General features: G+C 42.9%; 1 protein-coding gene across 1 annotated transcript in view; it reads left to right on the forward strand.

Moving 5' to 3' along the window:
• Positions 1-15,370, forward strand: part of sdf2 (stromal cell-derived factor 2) — a 29,688-nt gene extending 14,318 nt beyond the window's left edge. Inside the window, exon 3 of the mRNA XM_070857152.1 lies at positions 12,833-15,370. Within this exon, the coding sequence (XP_070713253.1) occupies positions 12,833-13,123 (291 nt within the window). The 3' untranslated portion in view covers positions 13,124-15,370. The remainder of the gene's footprint in view (positions 1-12,832) is intronic.
• The last annotated feature ends 11,848 nt before the right edge of the window (positions 15,371-27,218 follow it).

Genomic DNA, 27,218 nt, shown 5'->3' on the forward strand with positions numbered 1-27,218 from the left:
CATACCTCTTAATCCCTTTAGCCGTAAGGGCCATATCTAACTCCCTCTTGAATATATCCAACAAACTGGCATCAACAACTCTCTGCAGTAGGGAATTCCACAGGTTAACTTACTCTTGAGTGAAGAAGTTTATCCTCATCTCAGTCCTAAATGGCTTACCCCTTATCCTTAGACTGTGTCTCCTGGTTCTGGACTTCCCCAACATCAGGAATATTCTTCCTGCATCTAACCTGTCCAGTCCCGTCAGAATTTTATATGTTTCTATGAGATCCCCTCTCATCCTTCTAAACTCCAGTGAATACAGGCCCAGTCGATCCAGTCTCTCCTCATATTTAAGTCCAGCCATCCCGGGAATCAGTCTGGTGATAAACACTTTTATTCTTACAAACTCCCCACCTTGAGGGGGAAATATCCTTATTGACCCCTCATATGGTTTATCTCCTCAGGGATCACATACCATAAACATTGAGAGAGAGATAGAGAAAAGTGGATGGCCTGACTTGGTCCCCACCTCGTAAGGTGTAGGGGATTTACTATAGTATAATCACATCTCCAGCAGAGACTCTCCCCTTCCCGTATCTTCAGTGCACCGTCGATTCTCAAAGCACATTGATGATTGATGTTCGTGAGTCATGCTGCAGCTCCCGCTTCTCCATCTTCCCTCGGCTTCGATCGTGGCCAGTATCGTCCTGACAACTGTGAGGATCCGTAACATGGTCTGTGGGAAACAAGATCAGTGCAGTATTTACTCTTTGGCAGTTTTTAACTGATTAATGTGAAACCACTTCTGGTACTTAACACCCTTTTTCCCCGGTAACTGAATCAAATAAACCGCGTGGTTCAATCCGTCTATAATCCCCACCATCTGGACTCAGAGGCAGCTTCTTTTTCCTATAATTTGGAATCATTACTGAGTCTTCCACCTCATATTCAAAGGGACGTACTTTCTTCTCGCCAAAGTACTTTTTATTTTGTCTTTTTGACTTCCCCAATTTGGTGGCCACAAATCGATTGATCTGATCGGTGTGATCTACCACTTGTTCCAGCCACTTGGAACTACATAGTTTCATTGTCAGGGGACTCATCCCTGTTAGTGTTAGCTGGCCTGGTTATCTCATGAGCTTCCCCATCATGGCTTGATATGGGGAGACCCCTGTTGTTCTGAGGTGTGGACCTCATTGCCATTAAGCACATTTGCAGCATGTTAGCCCATTGAGTGGGGTGGTCCGCGCACATTTTTTTTTAACATTAACTTGTGGGTCCTGTTCCCCCTTTCGACCCCACCGGATGACTGGGGGTGGTGAGCAATACGTAATTTGTATTTTATCCCCAACATTTCCTGCAGGTGGGTAAAAATGTTACCGGTAAAGTGTGAACCTTGATCACTGTCCACTTGTACTGGTACTCCCCACCTACAAAACACATGATTCAATAATGTTTTGGCTGCTGTGATTGTGATGTTGGAGCAGCAGGGGGATGCTTCGATCCATTTAGTGAATTGATCCACCACCACTAGGGCATGCTGAAAATTGCCTTGCACCTGTGGAATGGCCCAATGAAGTCTATCTGGAGGTGAGTCTATGGCCCTTGAGGTGGGGGTGCGCTTTGAAGCAAGGCTCGGTTAGTGCATGCGGGAGGATTGTGTTGCAGGCACGGTAGGCATCGTGCCACGTATTGGTTGATTGTTTCCCTCATGGAAGGCCACCAAGCTGTGGATGCTACCTTATAGAAGGTTACCAGGGCCAAATAGTGCCCTGCTGTGGGATGGGAGTGAAAGGGGGAGAGCAGTTCCTGACCCACCTCTGGTGGAACACACACCACCGGGCAGGTGTTTGGCTTTCTTTTAATCATCAGCAACTGCTCATCTGAGTCAGGGGCAGTGGCTAGTCTGGTATTGGGAGCTCAGGCTGTTGGTTGAGGAAGGGGTCTGCCTTCCTCGTGCCAGGCGCTTACAACAGCATATGACCAGTATTGCTGCTGCAGGGATTGTAAATCTAGGTGATCTGTTGGGGAGGCCTTGCTAACAGCATTGCAGGGCTCAACAACTATATCCTCTATCTCCCCATCAATCGCAGCATCCTTGGCTGCTCTGGAATTTCTCTCACTATGTGGCCCCCTTTTCTATGGGCTCCTACCTTTCCTATGAAGCAGGGCTGGGATCGCTGTTTAAGGTATGACCAGAGCAGGCGTAACCAGGGCCCATGGACCAGGGCCTTACCGTCTATTGTACAAGAGTAATTTTTGTGGTATAGGGTCAGGGAGAGCATGGTGTGGAGAGCATAGGCACTATTGAACCAAATATTCATGTGTCTATCTGAGGTTTCCTTTACAGCAGTTAGAAGTGCGCCGATTTCTGTATATTGTGAAGACTGTCTGTTGCATCTTTGCTGAATGGTTCTTTCTGGTAATATCACAGCATACCCGGTGTGAGGGAAACCTTCAATGTGATATTTGGACCCATCGATGTAGACATCTGGGGCACCCTGTATGGGCTCTTTCTGCATAGGATGGGTCTCAAAGTTAATCGGGGATAACGGACGTTCATGCGGGTCCCCCTCATTGATCAGAAATTGTGACAGCAAGATGGTGGGTTTGGAAATGGTATCAATGTCTCTTTCCATAAATTCCAATGTCCATTTGCTGAGGCGCTGCGAGGAAACTAGCGAATCTCCAGGTTTCATTAGTAGTTTCAAAGGTGTGTGTCTGCTGTGCAGGATTGTAACCTGTAACCCAGTAATAAAGGTAAAGTGATGTATCACCCAGACGACGGCCAGTAGGTGGCACTCGCATGCGGTATACGTCTTTTCTGTCCCCTGCAAGATTCGAGACACATATGCAATGGGCTGTAGTCGACCAGCTCGCATTTGGCACAGAACTGCAGTGAGGCTTTGCTCTGTGGCCCCGACCTCCAAATGGAAGGGTTGCATGGGATTAGGAGGGATCAGACATGCGGCCTGTATCACTGGAGTTTTTAATTTAGCCACGGACTGGGTGTGGGCATCAGTCCATGCCGGGCGTATGTCATCACCCTGCAGTTTTATTAAATCATACAGGAGCTTTGCACACACTGCAAAGCCTGGGATAAAGTTCCTTTGGTACTTCACCAAACCCAAGAATGATCGTACGGCTATTTTTGAAGTGGGTAATGGCAGTCGCTGTATTATCTCCACCTTGTGAGAGTCGGGGGATGATCCCTCTGGAGAAATGGACACTCCTGGAAAGGTGACCTGTTCTTCTACTAATTGAGCCTTACGGGGATTTACCTTTAGTCCCGCCTGAGCCAACAATGTCAAAAGTTCGTGAAAAAGAGACAGATGCTTCTTCATGCTGCCGGTTGCCAGCAGTAGGTCGTCTATGTATTTTGCAAGCAGGTAGGGCGGGAAAAGTATTTTAAAATTGCAGCTATTCTTTTGTGGAATATTGTGGGGGTATTGTGGAACCCCTGAGACAGGCATGTCCAGATGTAGCTCTGGTCCTCAAATGTGAATGCACATTTGTACTGGTCTTCCTGTCAAAATAATGGCGAGGCTAATGGCGCTCGCCGTTATTTACGCACAGATGGTACAGCAACTTAATGCGCGGAGCAGGTTGCGTTTAAATGTCAATATCCAAAGGTTGCTGTCCGAGTTGTGCCACTCCACCGTTGACTTTGCAAAAGCCGCATCTCGCTGTCTGCCTCACCGTTGCAATGCATTAAATGGTGAGAAGCTGCTGTATTTGCACAGCAGATATGAACTAAACCTGCCACAGAAAATGAAGTCTTGTCCATTTCAGACGAATTACCCTTTTAACAATGTGATAAGTGTTAATTACTGCCAATCAACCTCTGGCATTGAAAATTAACTATTACAAGTGTGAGATCTCATTCCTTCAGGTTTTAATTGTTTGGAATTTTAAACTTTTCCTTTTCTGACTCTTTTTGCTCTGCCTCTTAATCCAATCTTTCTTTCCCTGCATTTATTTCTCTCTTTGATTTGGCATTGAATTCACCTACCTCTAATTTACACTTCTGAGTCCTTAGGCTGTTAATTTCACAATCCTTCAGTCTGATTGGTTAAGGAGATGCACAGCTGCTTTTCCTGTTCACTTGGGTCCCAGGTGCCCTGTTTCCCCCACTGCGACGTTATCAGCTCGCACTGTCGGCAACTTGTCACCAATGTTCCCTGTATGCGCAGCTCTCTGGACCTGTCGTGCAGTCGACTTGCCGACTTTTCAATGCGAAAAGCTGCAGTATTTTGAATGGGCCATGCTGCCCCTTAAAGGGGCAGGGCATCCAAAAAATAAATGAACCGGAACATTGTCACTCAAAATGTAAAAACCTAAACGTGCGTGAGCATGCCGGATGCCCCGCTACAGCAAAATCTGGCTCCTTGCCTTCCAGCTAAAGGCTTAAATAAGTTAATAGGGTGACTATTTAACAAAATACCCAATGAAAGTGTACACGAAGAATTGTTTTTAAAATGTGTTGCTCAGATATTCTGCAGACATCTCTGGAAATTAAAGATGGAAACCAGCAATTTTGCGACTATTTCCAGAGCCTGAGATTGGCAGATGCTATTTATTATTGCCATGTGCAATAAAATAATTTCAGTGTTGATGTGCTGCAATTTTTGCATTGACGTAAATGATTTTTCACCTACATCAACACCAAATGGAAATAAAGCTATGCAATCTCATTAACTTCCTAACATTATGTGATTGGACACCTATCCTATGAGAAAAGATTGTGGGTAATGTGGGTATTCAAATTGGGAGAAGGGGGATATTTAAATGGGAAAAGATGAATGCACAGTTAAGATATAACTACTCCTTCCATCTAGAATGATGTGTATGTGAAATAGCCTACCCAAGGATGCAACACAAGGGGAGGATCATCAAAAGGATTAAGGATTTTAGCAAATAGTGCCATTGAAGGGTATGAGCGAGAAAGTGATGTAGTTTGTCTGACCTTTAAAACAAGCTTGATGAATAGCCCTTACAGTTCACTGTCCCTCAGGAAATGAGGGCAGAGTGGTGTTGTTAAGTTCACCTCTTAATGTATCATGTGTAGCAATGTGCGCTTGAAGGATGCTTGATTGCATTGGGGAGGAAATTCCAAGAGTTTCCTAAAATTGGCCACGGATTTTACTTCGTTTTTTTTCATCCTCCAGAAGCTGGCATTAGTATTGATTAAGGAAGGGTGGTGCACTTGGCTGCAATATCTAACCAATATTGGTATAGATGCACATGAATTATGGTCAGCGATATGAGAACATCTCCAGGTGGTGACTTCACACACTTTCTGATGTGTACCAGCTGTAGTAAATCTCCAGCTTTGCACCAAAACTGTTGTGCAGTAAATTAAATGCATTTTTTTCGTCGTCTGGTTAAGACCATTTTCTGTCTAAATAATTTCAACCTTTAGAGTATAGTACATCACGCATGAATATTTGGGTGTAAAAGTCATCAAACCAATGTCCATATTCTGCATGTGACCATGAGAGCAGGAGCTGCTTTCCTACGGCCAGCACTAACTGTGGCAATAGACAGTATAACTGCATTCTGACCACTATACACTGAAATAATATGAATTTCAAAGGTAATATCTTTCAGATGAGACGTTAAACCGAGGCCCCGTCTGCTCTCTTAGGTGGATGTAAAAAATCCCATGGCACTATTTCGAAGAAGCGATGGGGAGTTATTCCCGGTGTCCTGGTCAATATTTATCCCTCAATCAACATCACTAAAACCAATTATCTGGTCATTATTACGTTGCTCTTTGTGAGAGTTTGCTGTGCGCAAATTGGCTGAATCGTTTCCCACCTTACAACAATGACTACATTCCAAAAGTACTTAATTGGCTGTAAAGCAGTTTGAGACGTCTGATGGTCATGAAAGGCACTATAAAAATGCAAGACCTTCTTTATGTGACCAAGAGCAGATTTCCTATGGCCAGAACTAGCTGTGCCAATAGACAGTATATTCTGTCTACAATGAAATAATAATCTCAAAGGTACCTATTAATGGCACCCTTGGTGAAACTACTGTGTACTGTGCTCAGGAATTTCTGAACAAGCCAATCACAAACCTGTACCTGTTGCCTTCCTATTCATATCATAAAATGTTATATTGATGGAATTGAATGAACAGGATATGCTTTTACGCTTTATTTAAATGTTCTGCTCATGTGAATTGCAATGGAGCAAAGCAGCACAGGGATCATTTTCACTGAGAGCACAATTAACCTATTCCAATCTCTATACAGTGAGTATGTAAGACTATGACTCCAGCTTAATAATGTGTAACAACTATTGAGTTATAGTATTTGCTCTGGGATAATCATAACTTCTGTATAAGGACATTGGCCGGGAGAACAATTCATTATAATGCCAAGCTGGAGAAGTGCAACAAATAAATGATGCCCTGAACAAAAGCCTTTTTTCACATTTCATTCTGCACATGTAGACATATAAATTATATATATATTTTTTAAAGTTCCTTAGAGGGAATATATTGAAAGTCGGAGCAGGCTCGAGGGGCTAGATGGCCTACTCCTGTTCCTATTTCCTATTTATGTTCTTATTGTTGCTCTCCAGTGACATAAATAAGCTTAGAGAGTTATCGATGGGACATCCAAAAGAACACTGCCAATTGACTTAAGAACACAAGAAATAGGAGCAGGAGCAGGCCATTTGGCCCCTCAAGCCTGCTCTGCCATTTAATAAGATCATGGCTGATTTGATCATGGACTCAGCTCCCCTTCCCTACCCACTTCCTAAAACCCTTTATTCCCTTAATAAGACTCTTCCACTGAAGGATAGACTGCAACACAAAATGGCCTCTTTGACCTGCCTCTGAGCAGCAACTCAGCAACTTTAAAGAATGTAACCTAAGAACTGCAAAGTGGAGGGTGGTGGGACAGAGAGGAACTGAGAAGCATGGAAAACTCCCTTGTAACCTTTAGGATGGTGTGAAAATTTCTCAAGTGTTGTAGATATAGAGAGGAAAATAATTTGATGAACAAGAACAGAACAATTATATAACTGGAATTTGGATGATTCAGCAGTCTTGCATCATCCTGGTAAAATTATAGGTATATCGCAATGATATGATTGATGCTGTGAATTTGTTGCTGCTGATCAAGTCCATTCTGGAACTTTTCAAACAAAAATTCTTAAAATAGTTCTGTAAATACTGAAAATATAGCATAACATCCCAGAAGTTGCAAAACTTGCGTTTTCTAAGCTAGTTGTTTATAACTTGAACCTGCCTAAAAGCTCTTAAAAGGTTATGGTGCCATATAAATGGGGGTGGGATTGTTGAATTGCAGTATCGGTAAATAGCAGGTACCAACATTGTGTTATTAATACATATTTTCCCACATTCCTTTTATAGGTTAGCGTGAAACTAGAGACTTGGCCGTTCACCTTTGCTATTCCAATTTTTAGAGTTTTTTCTTCTCTCCACCTTTCTACTTCCCCTTTTTGATAACTCCAACTCTCTTTCCTCTCTTTTCCACGCGCCCCCCCCCCCCCACCATTTTGTTTTGAATTTAAGACTTTGCATGAGTTGTGTTGAGTCTTGCAGCTGGTTTAATTTTGTTACATTTTCTCATGTATATCCTCGTGTTATTTTGGCCCCAAGTTTCCACATGATTTGCTCCTGATTTTTAGGAGCAACTGGTGTAGAACGGAGTATCTTAGAAATCGGAATTCTCCACATTTAGTTTGCTCCAGTTCTAGTCAGTTAGAACAGTTTCACTTTGGAACAGAATTTTTTTTTCAAAAGGGGGCGTGTCCGGCCACTTACGCCTGATTTCAAAGTTTCGTGAGTGAAAACTTACTCCAAACTAACTTAGAATGGAGTAAGTGAAGATTTTTGTACGCTCGAAAAAACCTTGTCTACACTTTAGAAAATCAGGCGCAGGTTACAAATTAGGCGTAGGGAATGGGGGGGAAGTCATTAAATTCTACAATCAATCCTTAGTTATACTTATACAAATATTATACAAATAAATCCAACCTGAATAAAAATTTATAAGCAATAAAAAGATTAAATAAACCATGTTCCTATCTGTGTGAAAGTGCTTCAGGCAGGCCTTTCATGTTGGAGACAGGCAGCGATGTGGCGTCAGTGTCTCGACGGCAGCGGCAGCAAGCTTCGAGCTGAGCTGCAGTGCTTGAGGCAGGCCTTCATTCTCTTCGTGGCTGGCTGCGAAGAAGCAGCACCGGACGGACCGGAGGCCATTCGGCCATGAGATATCAGCGGCGTCAGTGGCTGGCCGGCAGCTGAAGAATCAGCGGACTGATGTGAGGCCATTCGGCCATGAGATATCAGCAGCGTCAGTGGCTGGCCGGCAGCCGAAGAATCAACGCAGGACACACGCAGCTCATTAAGGTTCTTAAGGCCATTCGGCCACGCTTTAGGGGCGGCGTCAGTGGCTGGCCGGCAGCCAAAGATACAGCAGCAGCCTTCGAGCTGTGAGGGGGACTGAGGCCATTTGGACAGGGAGAGGCAGCCACATCGACAGTTTTATATTTAAATTTGCAGAATGGGTGCTGCATTGTCAACACCACATATTATGCAATGGTTTGCCATCAATTCACTGCATAAGAGAGAATTGATTAGAGCTCACCGCACCAGGAACGTCGTAGCCCGTAGGTTGATGGGCAGGAGACCTTGCCCACGTCGACAATATCAAACCAGGCGTTCGTACCTGGACATGAGCGAGGCTGATTGTGTGAAAAGGCTGCGTTTTCGCAGAGAAGTTGTCACTGAGATCTGTGATATGGTGAGAGCAGATTTGCAGCCCAGAAGCAGAAGGACAACTGCCTTGTCTGTTGAAGTGAAGGTAACAGCTGCACTTTCTTTCTATGCCTCGGGATCGTTTCAGGCTACAACTGGAGATGTGTGTGCCATCTCTCAACGTGCAATACATGCCTGCGTTTACCAGGTTACGGCTGCACTTTATGCGCAAAGGAATGACTTCATTAATTTCCCAATGACCGCACAAGCGATCCATGAGAGGGCTGTGGGCTTCTTCAGGATTGCCGGCTTCCCAAAGGTACAGGGCTGCATTGATTGTACCCACATAGCCTTGCGAGCACCCGTGGAGGAATCTGAGCAGTACCGAAATAGGAAAGATTTCCAGTCTATCAATGTGCAGCTCGTGTGTGACGACAAGCAGCGCATCATGTCAGTCGATGCGAGATACCCTGGCAGCACCCACGATGCGTTCATCCTACGCGACAGCCTTCTATCTGACATGTTTGAGCAGCAGCCAGAAGGGCAGAGCTGGCTACTGGGAGACAAAGGGTACGGCCTGACCACCTGGCTCATGACGCCCCTACGCGTGACACGGACAGAAGCTGACCGTCAATACAACATGGCGCACATTGCGACGCGCAGCATCATTGAGAGGACCATTGGCATATTGAAACAGCGATTCCGATGCCTGGACCATTCCGGAGGACAGTTGCAATGCTCTCCTCAGATTGTCGGTCACTTCACTGTTGTGTGCTGCATGCTTCATAACTTAGCCATCATGAGGCAGCAGGAGCTGGTAGTGGAACCCGAAGACCGACGTGAGGGTCCAGTGCATGATAGTATTATGGAAGACCAGGATGTGGATGATAACGACAATCAGGAAAGCATGCAAGTGCCTGATGCCGGAGCACGAGGTCGGAGGAGGGCCGTCCATTGTGCCCCTTTAACGATTGCTTGAGACTTGCGCCAGCAGCTCATCCGTGAACGCTTCAACTACTGATGCCTGAGGGCTATGTGACCACTTTTGCATATGGACATGTTTATTCTTTGCAGTTGTTCCTACGTTGTGTTGTGTTAATGGAACATGAAACAGTTTTAATGAAAAAATATTTTATTGAAAAGTTAACGTCACTCTAATAAAATATTTGTTGTATCAAACTATACTTTTTAATATGACTCTTGAAGATCACTTAAAAACTTTAAGATCACTTATAAACTTGTAAAGTTACAAAAGTTACAAAACACTTTGTGAAAAATTTTACACTCTAAGATCACTTACACTTCAAGATCACTTTTTAGATGCAAAATTAAATAATTTACAGAATGTGAGAGCATTTACACTATAAGATCACTTGAAAACCCTGAGATCACTTATGTTGTAAAGTTACAAAACTTACAAAACAGTTTCATTGTGAAAAATCTTACACTCTGAAGAACACTTAAACTTCAGGATCACTTTTTAGGTGCAAAATTAAATAAGATACAGAATGTGAGCATTTACACTATAAGATCACTTAAAAACCATAAGATCCCTTATAAGTTGTAAAGTTACAAAACTTACAAAACAATTTCAATTTGAAAAACGCTACTACAGCTACATCAAGAACAAGAACAAAAGCAGCAAAGAAAGGCTGCAACCATGTCTCATCCATATCTCAGTGAATGTTCACTTCCTCATGGGGGGGGTGTCATTTGATTGGCTGGGCTAAGTGCCCTTATTGCAGCAGCTACCTCAACCAGGCCCTCCCTGACGGCCTGTGCCGACACTTGCATGCCCTCCCTGACGGCCTGTGCCGTCGATTGCACTCCCTCGGACATTCCCTCCCTAAGTTCCCGTGTCATTACTGCTATTTCTCCCGTCAGGACCGTCAACTCTTCACCTACTGCACTGGCGCCACCGATGAGTGATCAGGTAAGCTCATTGGTCTCCATACCCAATGCCACAACCTGAGCCGCATCTGTTGCACGCTGCATCTCAGGAGAGCGTGTCTCCAATCTCCTCCTCCTCTGCCTGGGTCTGCCTCGTGGCACCACTACACTGGGAGGCGCAGGCACTGACGGTGGGATGCTCTGTGTTACAAGCGGCACCACTACACAGGGAGGCGCAGGCTGGGACTGTGGGACGCTCTGTGTTCCAGACGGCTGAACTGGAGGGAGAGGCTCGGGCTGGAATGGTGGGATGCTCTGTGTTGCAGACGGCAGAACTAGAGGGAGAGGCTCGGGCTGGAACGGTAGGTCGCTCGGTGTTCCAGACGACAGCACTCGAGTGCGAGCCATTGGACGAATGGGTGTAAACTGCTCCATGATATCAGCAGCAACACTGGGACCCGAAGCGTCGGAGTCAAAACCATAGTAGGTGGAACCAGAACCTATGCGAGAGGGAGGCGCAGGCTGGGACGGTAGTGCACTGACTCTAGAATGCTGCATTATACCAGCAGCACCACTGGAACCCGCACCATCGGAAGCGAAACCATGGAAGGTGGAACCAAGACCTATGCTAGGGGTTGAAACTCTGATGCCCCTTGATGGGGGCTCATAAACATTAAATTGGAAGTTCTCCCCTGCAGACATTTCAGTCATCGCTGCCATCATCCAGTCTGGATCGTCCGCAGCTGGTTGTACTGGTTCTTGTTCTGTACCCTCAGGATCCTCGGGGTTGGCAGCAGCAGCATCGTCGTCATCATCATGTTCTGCAAAATATATCAGAACAGTCAAATGCTTAACAGCAAGGGAGGGGGCCGGGTGGGTGGCATGAGTACTCTCACACATAGCAGGCCAGGCAGCCGGTTGATTTAAAGGGCCATGATGCATTTTCAGGACTTGCCCTCTTCCTCGCGTGCGGGCCCAGCTTGTGCTGTACCGATTGCTTTTCTCCATGTACGACTTATCATAGCAGCTACCCTTTGTTCCAAGGGTGTCAGTGGATACAGATTGGGCATGCCTCCTCCTTCCAAGTTGCCTCCCTTTTGTTGTGGGCCAATTTATTCTGCAAAGAGTAAAATGTAACTTTTTACAGAGTGTGTCCGTCTGCAAGGTGGGACATACAGATAGCCAGGTTACAATTACGATTAAATTAAAAATGGGAAATATTACTTACACTAACTACTTGACCAAGGTCGTGCCATTTCTTTTTACACTGACTTCCAGATCTCCTGGTATGCACCACTGCGCAGTAATCTTCTGCAACTTGGTTCCAGCGTTTCTTCATTTCTTTTGGTGGCACTTTTATGCGACCTCTGTTGCTGGTATCTAGCTCCTGCCATCTCTGCTCAATTACGTTGACTAATATCTCCACTTCCTCATGCAAGAAATTCTTTGTTCTTGGTGGACGTTGATCCATTGCAATGTTGAATTCGCACTCTTATTTCTTCAAACACACAGTCCTTAATTTGCATGCACCAATGCAGCACCGGTTCTGCAAGTTTAGCAGTGAAAAGCTGAACTCACTGATTTCAGCAGGTGATTTATTCAACAGTGCTGCTAAAAACACTCCCTCACACACAGAAATATAAAAAAAAATTAAATTACAAGCCTTTGCAGGGGTCCAAGAAACAAATCTTCACTTTTCCTGCAGTATTTTTAAAAATGGCCGAGTGCCAATGTTTGTGTGAGACTGCGCGCACGCTCCAACGCGCACGCGCAGGGTTGCCGGCACCACAAGGCTAATTTAAATTGTACCCGCCCCCTGCTACTTAGAAAATCGGCGTGAGTGTTAGGTTCCGCCCCCTGCTGCGAAGACCGCGCCAAGCAGACATCGAGCTCCAAGGGGCTCAAGAATATCAGACTTTTTTTTAGGCGCAGTTTTCGGCGCGAAAAACAGGCGTCCAGCTCGAAGGTGCGCCGTTTTCGCCGCGGCACGAAACTTGGGGCCTTTGTTTTTACTTTGGTTTAACTTATTTGCAAATAGCAGCCTCACAACAACAGGCCTTTATTAAAGTGTTTCTGCTTTAAAAACTAAAATAATTAACGAATTGTATAGAAAATGGATGGTGTTATTCAGACTGCACAGTAATTTATAACTTTTATGTTTGAGTTTAGATCTGGTTAAAGATCTTATTAATATCTATCTTCATGTTTTTTGTAAAAGGAGGTGAGTGCATTTGGTGAAGATGGAGAAGGAGACAACCTGGATAATTGGACTGTCGTGTGTAGTGGAACATACTGGGAACGAAATAATCCAGTAAAGTTTAAGCATACTGTGACAGAAGTCCTGCTATCTATTACAGGAGAACAGTATGGGCGACCAATAAATGGCCAGCGTGAAGTTCATGGCATGCAGTATTCAAACCAGTACAACTCTTGGAAGGTGATGGAAGGAATCTTCATGAAACCTATGGAGGGATCAAGGGCTATATCAGATATACATAATGAACTATAATTAGAAACGAACTGCTGTGTGGTTTAGTTTGCAATTGGGTCCTGAACAAAATCTGAATCACTTAATCCACTTTCAAATATGGAAAATCTTTCGCAGTATTATGTGTACTTTGACTTAAACATTCTGAATCTTGCACCTCAATGGTATGTTTTTGAAATATTGATAATCCCGAGGAAAACACTTGGTGTCTTGTGTGAAGCCCACCTCAACATAAATGCAGAAATGTTTTAAAACTATTTTGAGTTAATCTGAACTGTATCTGTGCAGGTTTATACTTCTAATGGAAGAACAAACTTTAGGATGTGTTAAATATGTTCTTTAACAGGAGCATACCCAAGCAAGTAATCAAATTTAGAAATCAATCTATGGGAATAATATAAGTAATAAAAGCCTATAACATTTGAACCACTGAAAAGCAGTGCCAAAGATGATTAATTATACTAGGCTTATCATTTATTTGGAGCCTGATTTATTTTGAAGTAAATTTGGATTCTTGAGTATAGGGAAAGTGGAGTCATTGTTTGCAGTGTGCAATTGCTGAAATAAAAAATGACTATGCAAAAGGCTGGTAATAAACTAGTCTGTCTTTACACCCTGAAGATCATGAACTTGCTTTTCTTGGTTGGTTGAGTTTAATAAGATCTCAATTCTTGCCTAAATAGAGTGGGATGTAAAGACAAAGTGCCTCAGTTCAAGTTTAGAATGGGAAAACTGATGGGCCAAACTCTTACTAAATGAAAAGTCATTTCTTTAAGCCAATTTCAAAACTCAGTTTCCTTCGGAAGATGTATGATGGCAATTAACCTGCAAAAGAAGAAAATGGGGGCTAGGGGAACGGACAGTCTTAAAGCAAAAGAAAATGTTAGGATTGTGATTGAGTGACCAAGCTTAATATTTTTTTGAGTGCCAAGGACACCTTAAAGGACAGCTTCCCTTTTGGCAACCTTCTTGAACACACCCCCATCCTAAAATGCAAGTTATTCAGTAATTTATCTGCAGCATTCTTTGTTTCATTCTTCAAGAATCCTGGCACTTTTAAGATCCTAAAAAAAATCATTTCTGATGTGAACTCTTGGCTGTTGGATTTTATATCTGGAAATCTACCATCAGTATTTCTTTGTGTTTCACCTGTTTATGCATTGTTGTGACTCTACACATGCTCTTCCTGTTAAATAAGAGTGATGATGTAATTGATTTATGACAAAACAGTATTGTGAAATATGTTAGGACCAGAAAAGGATGGAAATTATTGCAACTGTAATAGATGTGGGGCAACAGGATTGTGATGGAAGTCAAGATTGTGCTAATGGATGAACCAATCATTAGTTCACTTATCTCTATGATAAGTGAATCAGTCCTTAAACTGTTCTAAATGAACATATATATACAGACATACATTGATTTTCATGATATTGAGTGAACTGTAAGCAGATTGTCCAAACGTTATAGTATAAAATTTAATGTAAAACTTCTTGTTTTGCTATATGATGTGAATTAATCCATCTTTCATTATTTTAAATGGAATAAATTCTTTTTGTGGGAAGTTTTGTAAAAGGTGACTTACTTTTTCTGTAGTGTCTTGGGTTTTCATTTATTAGATGTTAGATTTGAAATATCATTTTTCCTGTAACAGTACAGGTTGAAACCTCCCTTATCCGCACCCTCAGGACCTAGCCTGTGCCGAATAAGGGATTTTGCCAGATAAAGGGAGGTCAGCCTGGGGGGGGGGGGGGGGAGGGGAGGGAGGAGGTCGGGGCCCCGGGCCCTGGGCGGGCCGAGTGTCACAGGCCCCAAAGTCGGGGTGGAGGTCAGCCGTGTTCTGCGCATGCGCCCCCGGCCACCAGAATCATGCCGGACGAGGGATGGTGCCAGATAAGGGAGTCCTGGATAGGGGAGGTCCTGCCTGTATTTTCTGTTTTTATTTGACTGCCAGCATTTAGAATTTTCCTTTTTTTTTAATCTCTGCTAGAATTTATAAAGGGTCACTTTTTTCACTACAAACAAATCAGACCTGAAATTTAGAACAGTTGATTTTGTTTACAAAGTGCCAATAATGGATCAATTGCAGTGAATACTAAAGATCGGCTTAGAATAGCAACATCCTCTCCTCCACCCAGCTCCCCAGCCCTAAACTATTCCCATGTTTGTCCTTTTCTCCTTCGGATTAGTTGGCACCCGAGAGAATGTTTCCATAAATCGCATGCCCAGGAATTGGCATCTATTGTGTGTGGGATTTAATAAATGTAAGATGATTATCAAAATGTAGCACCTATTGCATTATTCTAAAAATGATTAACGTGAGCTTTTACGATGTTTTGTTTTCCACCCCTTTTTAATAAGTTTCTCACTTATTTAATCAGCTAATTTTCTCTGCTGACTCCATGATGTTATAGTTTAAATATGCTCAATATATCACTGTAGGTGGGAATTGATGGAATTGGATTCTATGCTTATGAGGAAATCATTTAGAATTTAGATAAATCTTATTCATTGCATGTATCGTCAAAAAATCTTAGCCTCACACTTGAAGTTTAGACCCATTTTTTCAATTTTACGGTTGATGTAATGAGATTCTTGCCTCCTCTCGTAGCGAATGCTATAGGAGAGTACAGCATGGTAACAAACAAAACAGTAGGTTTCAACTTTGAAAAGTTTGCCCAAGCAATTGAGTCATACAACCTCTATTTCCAGCCCCCTATAAAAGTTCAGTACACTCTAAATATTCCCTATTGTTGCCACCCTCCAATTTTTTTCTCCTGTCCTGGGATGCAATTCCATGAGCACCAGCAGCCCTCTGGTATCTTGCTCAATTGGCCATTCTTCAATGGTCCTGGAGCATGAAGGGTATCCCAGAGAAACCCAATACTGCCCTGTCTCAGACAACATGGGCACTTTCCAACGGGAGTGATTTTCCTCTATCCCATTTTAGGAAGATTAGGGCAAGTGTAGCAACCAGTTGCAATCCAGAATAGACAAGCTAAGTTGCATTACAACAGCAGGGTATTGCCTTTACCGACGAAGACATCAGGGGAACTGTCCAAATATTTTTTGTTCAATAATACCAGTGCCATTTGGAGCTTTCCTAGAATCATAGAATGGTTACAGCACAGAAGGGGGCCATTCGGCCAGTCGAGCCCATGCTGGCTCTCTGCAGGAGCACCTCAGCTAGTCCCACTTCCCCGCCCTTTCCCTGTAGCCCTGCAAATCTTTTTCCTTCAGGTACTTATCCAATTGCCTTTTGAAAGCCACAATTGAATCTGCCTCCACCACCCTCTCGGGCAGTGCATTCCAGATCCTAACCATTCACTGCATAAAAAGGTTTTTGTCGTGTTGCCTTTGGGTCTTCAGCCAATCACCTTGAATGTGTATCCTCTGGTTCTCGACCCTTCTGCCAATAGGAACAATTTCTCTCTCTCTACTTTGTCTAGATCCCTCATGATTTTGAATACCTCTATCAAATTTCTTCTCTAAGAAAAACATCCCCAGCTTCTCCAGTCTATCCACATAACTGAAGTCCCTCATCTCTGGAACCATTCTTGTAAATCTTTTGTACACCTTCTCTAAGGTCTTCACATCCTTCCTAAAGTGCAGTGCCCAGAATTGGACACAATACTCCAGTTAAGGCCGGACCAGTGTTTTATAAAGGTGGTTCATAACTTCTTGCTTTTGTGCTCTATGCCTCTATTTCTGAAGCTCAGGATCCCGTATGCTTTTTTTTTTAACCGCTTTCTCAACCTGCCCTGCCACCTTCAAAGATTTGTGCACATGTAACCCCAGGTCTCTCTGTTCATGCGCTCCTTTTAGAATGATACCCTTTAGTTTATATTGCCTCTCCTTGTTCTTCCTACCAAAATGTATCGCCGCACTTTGTTGCGTTAAATTTCATCTGCCACGTGTCTGCCCATTCCACCAGCCTGTTTGTCATCTTGATGTCTGTCACAATCCTCCTCACTGTTCACTATAATTCCAAGTTTTGTGTCATCTACAAATTTTGAAATTGTACCCTGTACACCCAAATCCAAGTCTTTGCTATACATCAAGAAAGGCAGTGGTCCCAGTACCGACCCCTGGAGAACACCACTGTGTACCTTGCTCCAGTCCGAAAAACAACCGTTCACCACTACTATTTCCTGTCACTTAGCCAATTTCGCATACGTGCTGCCACTGTCCCTTTTATTCCATGGGCTTCAACTTTGCTGGCAAGCCTGTTATGTGGCACTTTATCAAATGCCTGTTGAACTTTTGTGATGCTAGACTAGGGTGTAATGAGAGCAAGTGATGGGAAGAGGACATTGATATGACATATTACATTATTCATGGATAAATCTTGATACGGAAATTAATTTTATACATTAATTCAAAACCTTGTGCACTAAAGTATCCTAGTTTATTCCTATGTAAAATTACTCTTGTCTGTATATAGTTTTAACTGCCGCTGTTCGGAACAGCCCGTTCCGCCCACTTACATACTTCGTCTAACTCATTTTGTGCTTGCTGAACTGCATCCTTGGATCCAAATATTTTGGAACAGTCAAAAGAAAAATACAAAAGTTACATAATTAGTAAACATGCTTGAACCAGTCTCCAGCACTGATTTCTGTATAGCCAAGAAGCTTGAGTCTTGGGAGTTCACAAAGCTTCCCAGAACTATGGGTGAAAGAACTCTATATGAATATGATTCACAACTGACCGATCTGAGTGTGCAGGAATTGCTGTTGATTCCCTGCTGTCTAATCATGGAGAAGGACAACTAAAACCCTTGGGTAATCAGAAATAATTTTCATAGGAACTCAATACAGGTTTAACTTCTCTTATCTGGCACCCTGGGGACCCGGCCTGTGCTGGATAAGGGATTTTGCCCGATGACAGGAGGTCACGCTGTCACCCCTCCAGACTTACCGGGTACTGCTGACCTGGGGCGCCAACAACACCCACGCTGTGTCCTTGGGCCGGCGTTCTCTCCTACTGCTCGCCGACCTCTTCTGGATCCCGATCCCGCCCGCTGGCTGCTTCCACCTAGGTCGGGTCTGGTCTGCAGACGCCGGAATGCCACAAAATGGCAGGAGCTATACAGCTTATGGCTGCAGTTGTCTGAGAGAGTGTCGGCTGTCTCTCTCGGGGCTGTGGGTATGGGGGGGGGGGGGGGGTCAGTGAGTGAGGGGGGAGGCCGGCACTGAATTTTGAATTAACAGGAGCAGACTGATTTAATGTTCCACATTGTGCTTTATATTCTCTGCAGTCTTAATCTTGTTTTTTGTTTTAGTTCTCCTGATCAATTTCTTAACCTTATTCCATTTTCATCTCCGTCCTCAGATCTATCTGCAGATTTATACTGAAGGAAAGATCATTTTCTCCTTATGCCGCACATTACTTCACTAGTTGGCCACACTACTTGCCTTCTTCCTCTGCCAGAGTGGAATATGGTTACTTTGTATTTTCAGTCATGTATTCTTGAAAGTGCTCCATTTATTCTCTGTACTCCCTACTTTTAAGAATGTGTTTCAGTTTAGCTCTCTTAGTTTTCTCTTCATATTTCAACCTCCTAAAGGTGAGTTTCTACTGTACCCTTGCCTTTCTCCATTTTAACTGTAGCCTTAAACTGTTGTGATAGTTGTTTCCAAACTGCTGTCAAAATTATCCTCCTGTACCATCTCCTTGAGCCTTGCTTACCAGCAGCACATCATGGAAATTTGTGCGCAGCACGCATCTGAATTCCCAAGGTGCACAACTGGGAAGGTATGGGGGATGGGGGCTAGACTTCCTAGGCTTATCAAATTATTCTAAAGTATCAGTTCTGGTGTCTCACCTCCTCACGTGGGTTCCTTAACCATATGAGGTGTGTAGCAATTCTGTGCCAAGCACAGATATTGTTCTCGCCTGTTACTTTCATTTATTCCTGGTGAATCGAGGCCAGTCAAAACAATTACGTTTGATCACTCGCATGCTCCTCTCATTTGAATATAAAATTCCGAGTCCAGCCTCTGCTTGATCTAGTGCTCTCTAACAAAAATATATATTCCAGTAGTTAGCTTTTCTCCTTAATGTTGCTTTTGTCAATCACTACTACATCTGAAAGTAAAGTTGCTTACCTCAATCCAAAGTTCACCCAGTTGAAAAAAATACAAGTTTAAGAATAGATAAAGGAAAATCGTAATGGTAACTTGCTACCTGTGTCACAGGTCCTTGTGACTCAAAGGGAATGATTGTCATTTTGGATTGTGGATTATGGATTTTTGGAGGGGAAGAGAAAGGTAACATTGGAAGCCAATTTAGTGTATATAGTCAAAAAAAAACTATTTTGATTTACAGATACTTAAAAGTATTTGGCTAACAAACAATTTATTATGCTATCAACTCCGTTATCAAGAGTGAAAAGCAGTTAATTATCATGAGAATAGTTTAGGTTAAAAGTGCTTCTTGTTAAGAAATCCGATCTGCTGTTCATTGTGGTTTTAGACCAAAATGATTATATGGAATGAATCTAAAAGATTCTTTATTGAAGGAGTAGAAAATTTGAAAAACATGCTTTAATCATCATTTAAAACTTCATTGTTGTGATATTTGTAGATAGATTGGATGTATAATTATGGCATTGTGGCCTGCAGTAGGTGGATTTTAGCACCTTGGTACTGTGTTACCGAAAGTAAATGTTATGTTTCAAAGATTGTATCAATTTATATGAACAGCAATGTCTCAGCCAACATTTTTTGATATATGTAATGTTTGCAGATCTCAGCATATGTTTGTGAAGTAATGAATCACTGGATTGTGTTAGTGCTGTTGGCTGAGTTCCACAGATGTTGCTTTGCCTGCTTCAGGTTACAAAACTTGCTCTTTCTGCATTACAATTTCAACTAATTAGAAACTGTCAGGAAAAAAAAATGCCCTGTGTTGAAAACACAGATCCAACAGAGATTTAAGAAAGAAAGACTTGCATTTGTATAGCACCTTTCACGACCACCGGACGTCTCAAAGCGTCGTGTTTTCTGAAAAGGATGGTGTCTTCTGAATTTTGGTCTCTAGGATAGAAATTGAAAAACTTTATGCATTGCTGATGCTGCTGTACTGATGAGTGAGCAGTGAAACAATTATTAATCTTAAAAGGCAGGGCTGTCATTTTTGCCTCATCCAAACATAGGCAGAGGTCCAGTGCAATGGAAGTTCATCCAATCTTTTGATCAAGTCTATTCGGTTTATTAAATATAGGTTTGTATCTGTTTATTGATGAAATGTTACAGGCTGCAGAAAAAGCATACCCTTGTTTTTTGATCAGGATGGTCTACTCTGTACCAGAGTTCTACCTGTACCATAGCAGAGAAATCTGGCCAGACTCAGTCCTCTATAACACGAGATGATGGCACTTAAACCAAGCGCTGATGTTTATGACAGAAACGTGAGCTATTGCAGCTCCACCCCAATGTTCTGTATCAATCTAATAGCTCTGGATAAAACAGTAAGATTTAATAATGCAGATGGCAATCGTGTCTGTCACATTGTGACAGTTGATCAATTATTTACCTCCTCCAGCTTACAACCCTCCAAGATCTTTGTGTTCCTCCAATTCTGGCCTCTTGCACATCGCCGAATTTCATCATTCCACCATTGGCAGTTGTGTCATCAGGCCCTAAGCTCTGGAATTCCTTCCTTAAGCTCTCCGCCTCTCTACCTCTCCTTCCTCCTTTAAGATGCATTAAAACCTACCTCTTCGACCAAGCATTTGGTCGCCTGCCCTAATATCCCCTATGTGGCTTGGTGTCAAAATTTGTTTGATAACGTTCTTCTGAAGCAGCTTAGGATATTTTACTACGTTAAAGGTGCTATATCAATGCAAATTGTTGTTGTGCACCTTTCAGGAGTTTCAACTGAGGGAAATCAGGAATTGGATGATTTGTAGCACACTTGAATTTTGTTTGGTTTTTATTTTAGGTGTCAGTTTTTTTATTTTGATCAGCCAAAAAGTTACTACATTTAAAGTGCTAATTCATATAAAAACAAATGAAGTGAATTTTGCAATTATTTTGACCGTGACCATGAAGAGTGACACAAATCAACTAAAATTATGCTCTTATCGATGTACTTTTATTCATGTGGTTCACCTATGTACTGGTACTGTGTTATCCTAATTAGTGATTATATCCACCACTTGAATGAGGCACCGTGTATGCCTCATTTGAGGCGACAATAGTTCCCTTGGCACCTCCAGCATCCCTACTTTAAATGGAACGTAACAGGCTTTAGGCCAAATTTGACCTGTTGGTATCCTCCTTTTTTCTTTGTTTTAGCAAATAGAAAAATACTAAAACAGATATAAATGTTTTATGGTGGTGCGAATTGTGTGCGTCGGGGCTAAAAAATTAAGTTCCTCAACTCATTTGCAATTTGCCCATTTGTGGACAATGCACGGACAATAATTGGACTTGTATGGAGAAATAAAACAGGACATTGGTCTTATAAACCTGGGTGGTTCATGAGCATGACAGGAGCTGTTGATATACTTGTTATATAGCTGGATCCTGGGGAAAGGGAATAGGAGGAGATAGAGCAGAGTGCAAGATATTTGTGTGGGTTTCACCCAGAAATTGAGTGCACAAAGCCATACAAAGCCACTTTCCTGGCAGCCTCCACCTGCAACAGAAAGGTTTGCATTGCCATTGAGGGCCACATTGTCTCCAGAGGCCCTCGTGGAACATGAGTAGTAATGAAGAGTCTCACCTGAAACTCTTATAAATGTTGATAATCTTGGTATTTCCAACATCTTATCTTTATTTCCAATTTCCAACATTCATTTAAAAATAAAATCTCACTAATAAACAAGCCTTCAGAGTAATTTATTGAATACCATGGTATTTTAAATTGTCCTGAATGAATAACGCTGTGTGTCCCTGATGGCATCAAGTTAGTATGGCTGACTAATGGTATAAAAATGTACAGAAAAACACTGTTCATAATTTACCTTGTCCAGAATGTCTAAAGTCGGCACATAAAATTGGAATCTGAGACTGAGTGCTCTGAACATGAGCAGGTTGAAGTGGAATTTGACAAATGTTCTCCAGTGTGAAAGCTTTTATATAATCTCTTCCAATTTAGCTTCACACCACATCAGTTGGCAATCTGCAGATGAAACCAAGGGTGAATGTAATACTGATTCCTTTCATTGAGTGCCTGAGAAACTAAGACAAATGTAATAACAATTAAGTATAAGTTGTGAAGTTGCTTCTTACGTTGCTAATTCCAACTATTCAGCTGAGCAAACCCACCTGCATGGGGGTCTCTCAGGTCTTGGTAATTATTTTATTATGTTTTTCATTTCTGGAATTTTTTCCCCAGAAAGTTTCTTTGCAGAAATCCTTGTTTCTGAAATAGTTGGCCATCAAAATTGGGTATTGCTTTAAATTTATTTTAAATTGATACCATCTCCTTTTCTGAAGGGGCTATGGTCGAGTTAATCAAGTTTGGTACCTGATCCAAGTGGTCATTTTTCATGTGTGAGCCTCGAGGTTTGGACATGAAGGGAATCGAGGGATAGGGGGATAGGGTGGGAGAAAATCAGCCATGAATTATTGAATGGCGGAGTAGGCTTGAGGGGCTGTATGGCCTACTCCTATTCTTAAAAAAAAATCACTCAAATGACTTCCTGGGAGCATCTCCTAATAAGAAAGGTAAAAATAACACGAGTCATTTTCAAAACCTGCAGTGAACTCTGACTTTAAAAACAGAAAATGCTGGAAATAGTCAGCAGGTTAGGCAGCATCTGTGGAGAGAGAAACAGAGTTAACGTTTCAGGTCAATGACAGATTATCAGAACTGGAAAAGAATTAGAGATGCCTCAGGTTTTAAGCAAGTACAAAGGCAGGGAAAGGGGGGAGGGGAGGAAAGAACAAAAGGGAAAGTCTGTGATAGGGTGGAAGGCAGGAGAGATTAAATGACAAAATGCACAGGGTCCGAAATTCAGGTGCACCAGAAAGCTGGCGCACCTATGAGTTTTTAACTGATACTCACCACTGGAACTCTTGGTGCGGTGAGTAGATCCATTTTCAGGACTCTGAAAATGGGTCGGTTGGGCTGTCCGCCACTGTCAATCAAAGTGGTGACGTCACAGCGCATGTGCGTCACCACGCTCTCTCCCCTCCGTTAGAGAGGAGAGATATGATAGTTTTTTTAACTTAGGCCACTGGGCCACCAGGGAGGGTTTCAGCTGGGCCAGCGGCCTGGCACCCAAGAGGGCATGCCAGGCTGCCTGTTGGTGGCCTGGCCGATCCCAGGACCCGTATTTTGCTGGTCGATTGGCAAATCGGCCGGCAAAAATTCTTCCATTGTGGCCGCGGCAGTAGACCCTCCCCTTTTAAGGGCTGCTGTGCTGCCGGGCAGCACTCAGCTCAGAGATGGTGCACCGGCAGAAAAACCTGCTGGGGGCTCTGCACGGTGGGGCATCGAGGGATTCAGCTGAAAATGGCTGTTAAGTATTTTTTTATTGCTTTAAATTGGCAGTGCAACTACTTAGGCGGAATGGGGTCCAGCCCGAAAAATCCCTGACCTGAATTTAGGTCGGGTCGGCCTGTTGACCCCAAAGCAGCGGCCATTCAATTTTTAGGAATGGCCACTGCAAACAAGCATTAACGGGTCTCTCAAACCCTGAATTTTGGCCCCATAAAGTCAGGATTTCAACACAATGAGGATGCAGAATCAATCGTAGAGTCATAGAAGTTTACAGCACGGAAGGAGGCCATTTCGGCCCATTGTGTCAATACCGGCCAACAAGAGGCTATCCAGCCTAATCCTACTTTTCAGCTCTAGGTCCATAACCCTGGAGATTACAGCACTTCAAGTGCACATCCAAGTACTTTTTAAATGTGGTGAGTGTTTTTGCCTCTACCACTTTTTCAGGCAGTGAGTTCCAGACCCGCACAACCCTCTGCGTGAAGAAATTTCCCCTCAAATCCCCTCTAAACCTTCTTCCAATTATTTTACATTTATGCCCCCTGCTTATTGACCCCTCTGCTAAGGGAAATAGGTTTTTTCTATCCACTATATCTAGGCCCTTCATAATTTTATACATCTCAATGAGGTCTCCCCTCAGCCTCCTCTGTTCCAATGAAAACAAATCCAGCCTATCTAATCTGTCCTCATAGCTAAGATTCTCCACTCCTGCCAACATCCTTGTAAATCTCCTCTGTACCCTCTCCAGTGCAATCACGTCCTTCCTGTAATGCGGTGACCAGAACTGCATGCAGTACTCCAGCTGTGGCCTAACCAGTGTTTTATACAGTCTGTGCCTCGGCTAATAAAGGCAAGCATTCCGTATACCTTCTTAACCATCTTATTTACCTGGCCTGCCACTTTCAGGGATCTGTGGGCATGCACTCCAAGGTGCCTTTGTTCCTCTACATTTCTCAGTATCCTACCATTTAATGTGTATTCCCTTTCCTTGTTAGCCCTCTGCAAATGCATTACCTCACACTTCTCTGGATTAAATTCCATTTGCCCCTGTTCTGCCCACCTGACCAGTTGATTGATATCTTCCTGCAGTCTACAGCTTTCTTTTTCATTATCAACCACACAGCCGATTTTAATATCATCTGCAAACGTCTTAATCATAGAAAGGCAGGAGAGTTTATAGGACAGCATATTTGGAAGAGCAAGAAAAAATGTTTGCTGGTGTAATGACTGTAGCAGTGAAGTTGTAGCTTAGATGTGAGAGTAGGATCACATATCAGATGATAAGCTCCTTCATCAATAGGTAGAAAAACCAATTAAAATCTGGACTGGAGAGTGCAAATAAAACCGGATATTACATTCAAATTACCATTGTTTCTTTTAAGAATTACCTTTAAAAACAAAAAGCCTCTGGAGAAATGAACAGGGGCAAATGGTGGCTTTTGCACTTAAAAAAAAAAGATGCATGATTATTTATTTCTTCCAGTGTAATATAAGGTGCGAGCATATTTCATCAGTTGGACAGAAACCAAAACAAACTATAATGACAAGTGATTTTTCAGAGTGCGCAAAATAATAGACACGACGAAGATGGGATAAGCAATACAAAGTGCAGCAATAGCCTGTTGAATATTTTCATGGAATGTCTAGTGCAAATGATATATAATCAGCGACTGCTTAGTCACACAGCAGTCAGTCATATAATGAGAAACAGAAGAAAAAAAACATTTTACTGAACAACATATTTATAATTTTAAAATCTGAGTCGTCCAGGAGGTTATTCATGTTAAAGAAAGGAGAACATTATTTAGTGTTTCGAAGAAAGTCTGCAATTCACTGAGATCAAACTGCAGAGACAAATGTGGTTCACAAGGCAAGTGCATGTGATGGCTCACTGGGCTTTAGAAGAATGTTATGCCATAGGTGCGAATCTAAAATGGTGCCAGTCTGGCTCAGCTGGTAGTACTTTCCCCTCTGACTTTAACACATAATATAAGCTGTCACACAAGTGTAGTACTGAGGGGTTGCTGTATTGTCAGAAGTACCATTCTTTCAATTAGTTGATGGCAACAAAAACTACGACGACACCAACACTTATATTAACTTGGAAGAATGTCCCAAGGTGCTTCAGAGGCACAATCAAGCAAAATAGACATTGCATCTTTAGTAATGTATTCTATGCCCCTATGTAGAAAAGCATAATTCATTTGGTCTTTTTTATGGCTTTATCTACCTGCATTCACACTGTCAGGGAATTAGGAATTTGAATTCCTGGATCGGTCTTCATCCATGCACAAATTTCTCCAGTCCTTTCATGCTGGGGATAAGCCTGTGGTTCTTAGAATTGTTTCCAGTGCTTGAACATAGAAACATAGAAAATAGGTGCAGGAATAGGCCATTCGGCCCTTCGAGCCCGCACCGCCATTCAATAAGATCATGGCTGATCATTCCCTCAGTACCCCTTTCCTGCTTTCTCTCCATACCCCTTGATCCCCTTAGCTGTAAGGGCCATATCTAACTCCCTCTTGAATATATCCAATGAACTGGCATCAACAACTCTCTGCGGCAGGGAATTCCATAGGTTAACAACTCTCTGAGTGAAGAACTTTCTCCTCATCTCAGTCCTAAATGGCCGACCCCTTATCCTAAGACTATGTCCCCTGGTTCTGGACTTCCCCAACATCGGGAACATTCTTCCCGCATCTAACCTGTCCAGTCCCGTCAGAATCTTATAAGTTTCTATGAGATCCCCTCTCATCCTTCTACACTCCAGTGAATAAAGGCCCAGTTGATCCGGCCTCTCCTCATATGACAGCCCAGCCATCCCTGGAATCAGTGTGGTGAACCTTCGCTGCACTCCCTCAATAGCAAGAATGTCCTTCCTCAGATTGGGAGACCAAAACTGAACATAATATTCCAGGTGAGGCCTCACTAAGGCCCTGTACAACTGCAATAAGACCTCCCTGCTCCTATACTCAAATCCCCTAGCTATGAAGGCCAACATACCATTTGCCTTCTTCACCGCCTGCTGTACCTGCATGCCCACTTTCAGTGACTGATGAACCATGACTCCCAGGTCTCGTTGCACCTCCCCTTTTCCTAATCTGACACCATCCAGATAATCTGCCTTCGAGTTTTTGCCCCCAAAATGGATACCCTCACATTTATCCACATTATACTGCATCTGCCATGCATTTGCCCACTCACCCAACCTGTCCAAGTCACCCTGCAGCCTCTTAGCGTCCTCCTCACAGCTCACACCGCCACCTAGTTTAGTGTCATCCGCAAACTTGGAGATATTACACTCAATTCCTTCATCTAAATTGTTAATCTATATTGTAAAGAGCTGAGGTCCCAGCACTGAGCCCTGCGGCATTCCACTAGTCACTGCCTGCCATTCTGAAAAGGACCCATTTATCCCGACTGTTTTCTTCCTGTCTGTCAACCAGTTCTCTATCCACATCAGTATATTACCCCCAATACCATGTGCTTTGATTTTTCACACCAATCTCTTGTGTGGGACCTTGTCAAAAGCCATTTGAAAGTCCAAATACACCACATCCACTGGTTCTCCCTTGTCCACTCTACTAGTTACATCCTCAAAAAATTGCAGAAGATTTGTCAAGCATGATTTCCCTTTTATAAATCCATGCTGACTTAG

The sequence above is a fragment of the Pristiophorus japonicus genome, chromosome 16 (genome assembly GCF_044704955.1).
Source record: "Pristiophorus japonicus isolate sPriJap1 chromosome 16, sPriJap1.hap1, whole genome shotgun sequence".
Classification (NCBI taxonomy): domain Eukaryota; kingdom Metazoa; phylum Chordata; class Chondrichthyes; family Pristiophoridae; genus Pristiophorus; species Pristiophorus japonicus.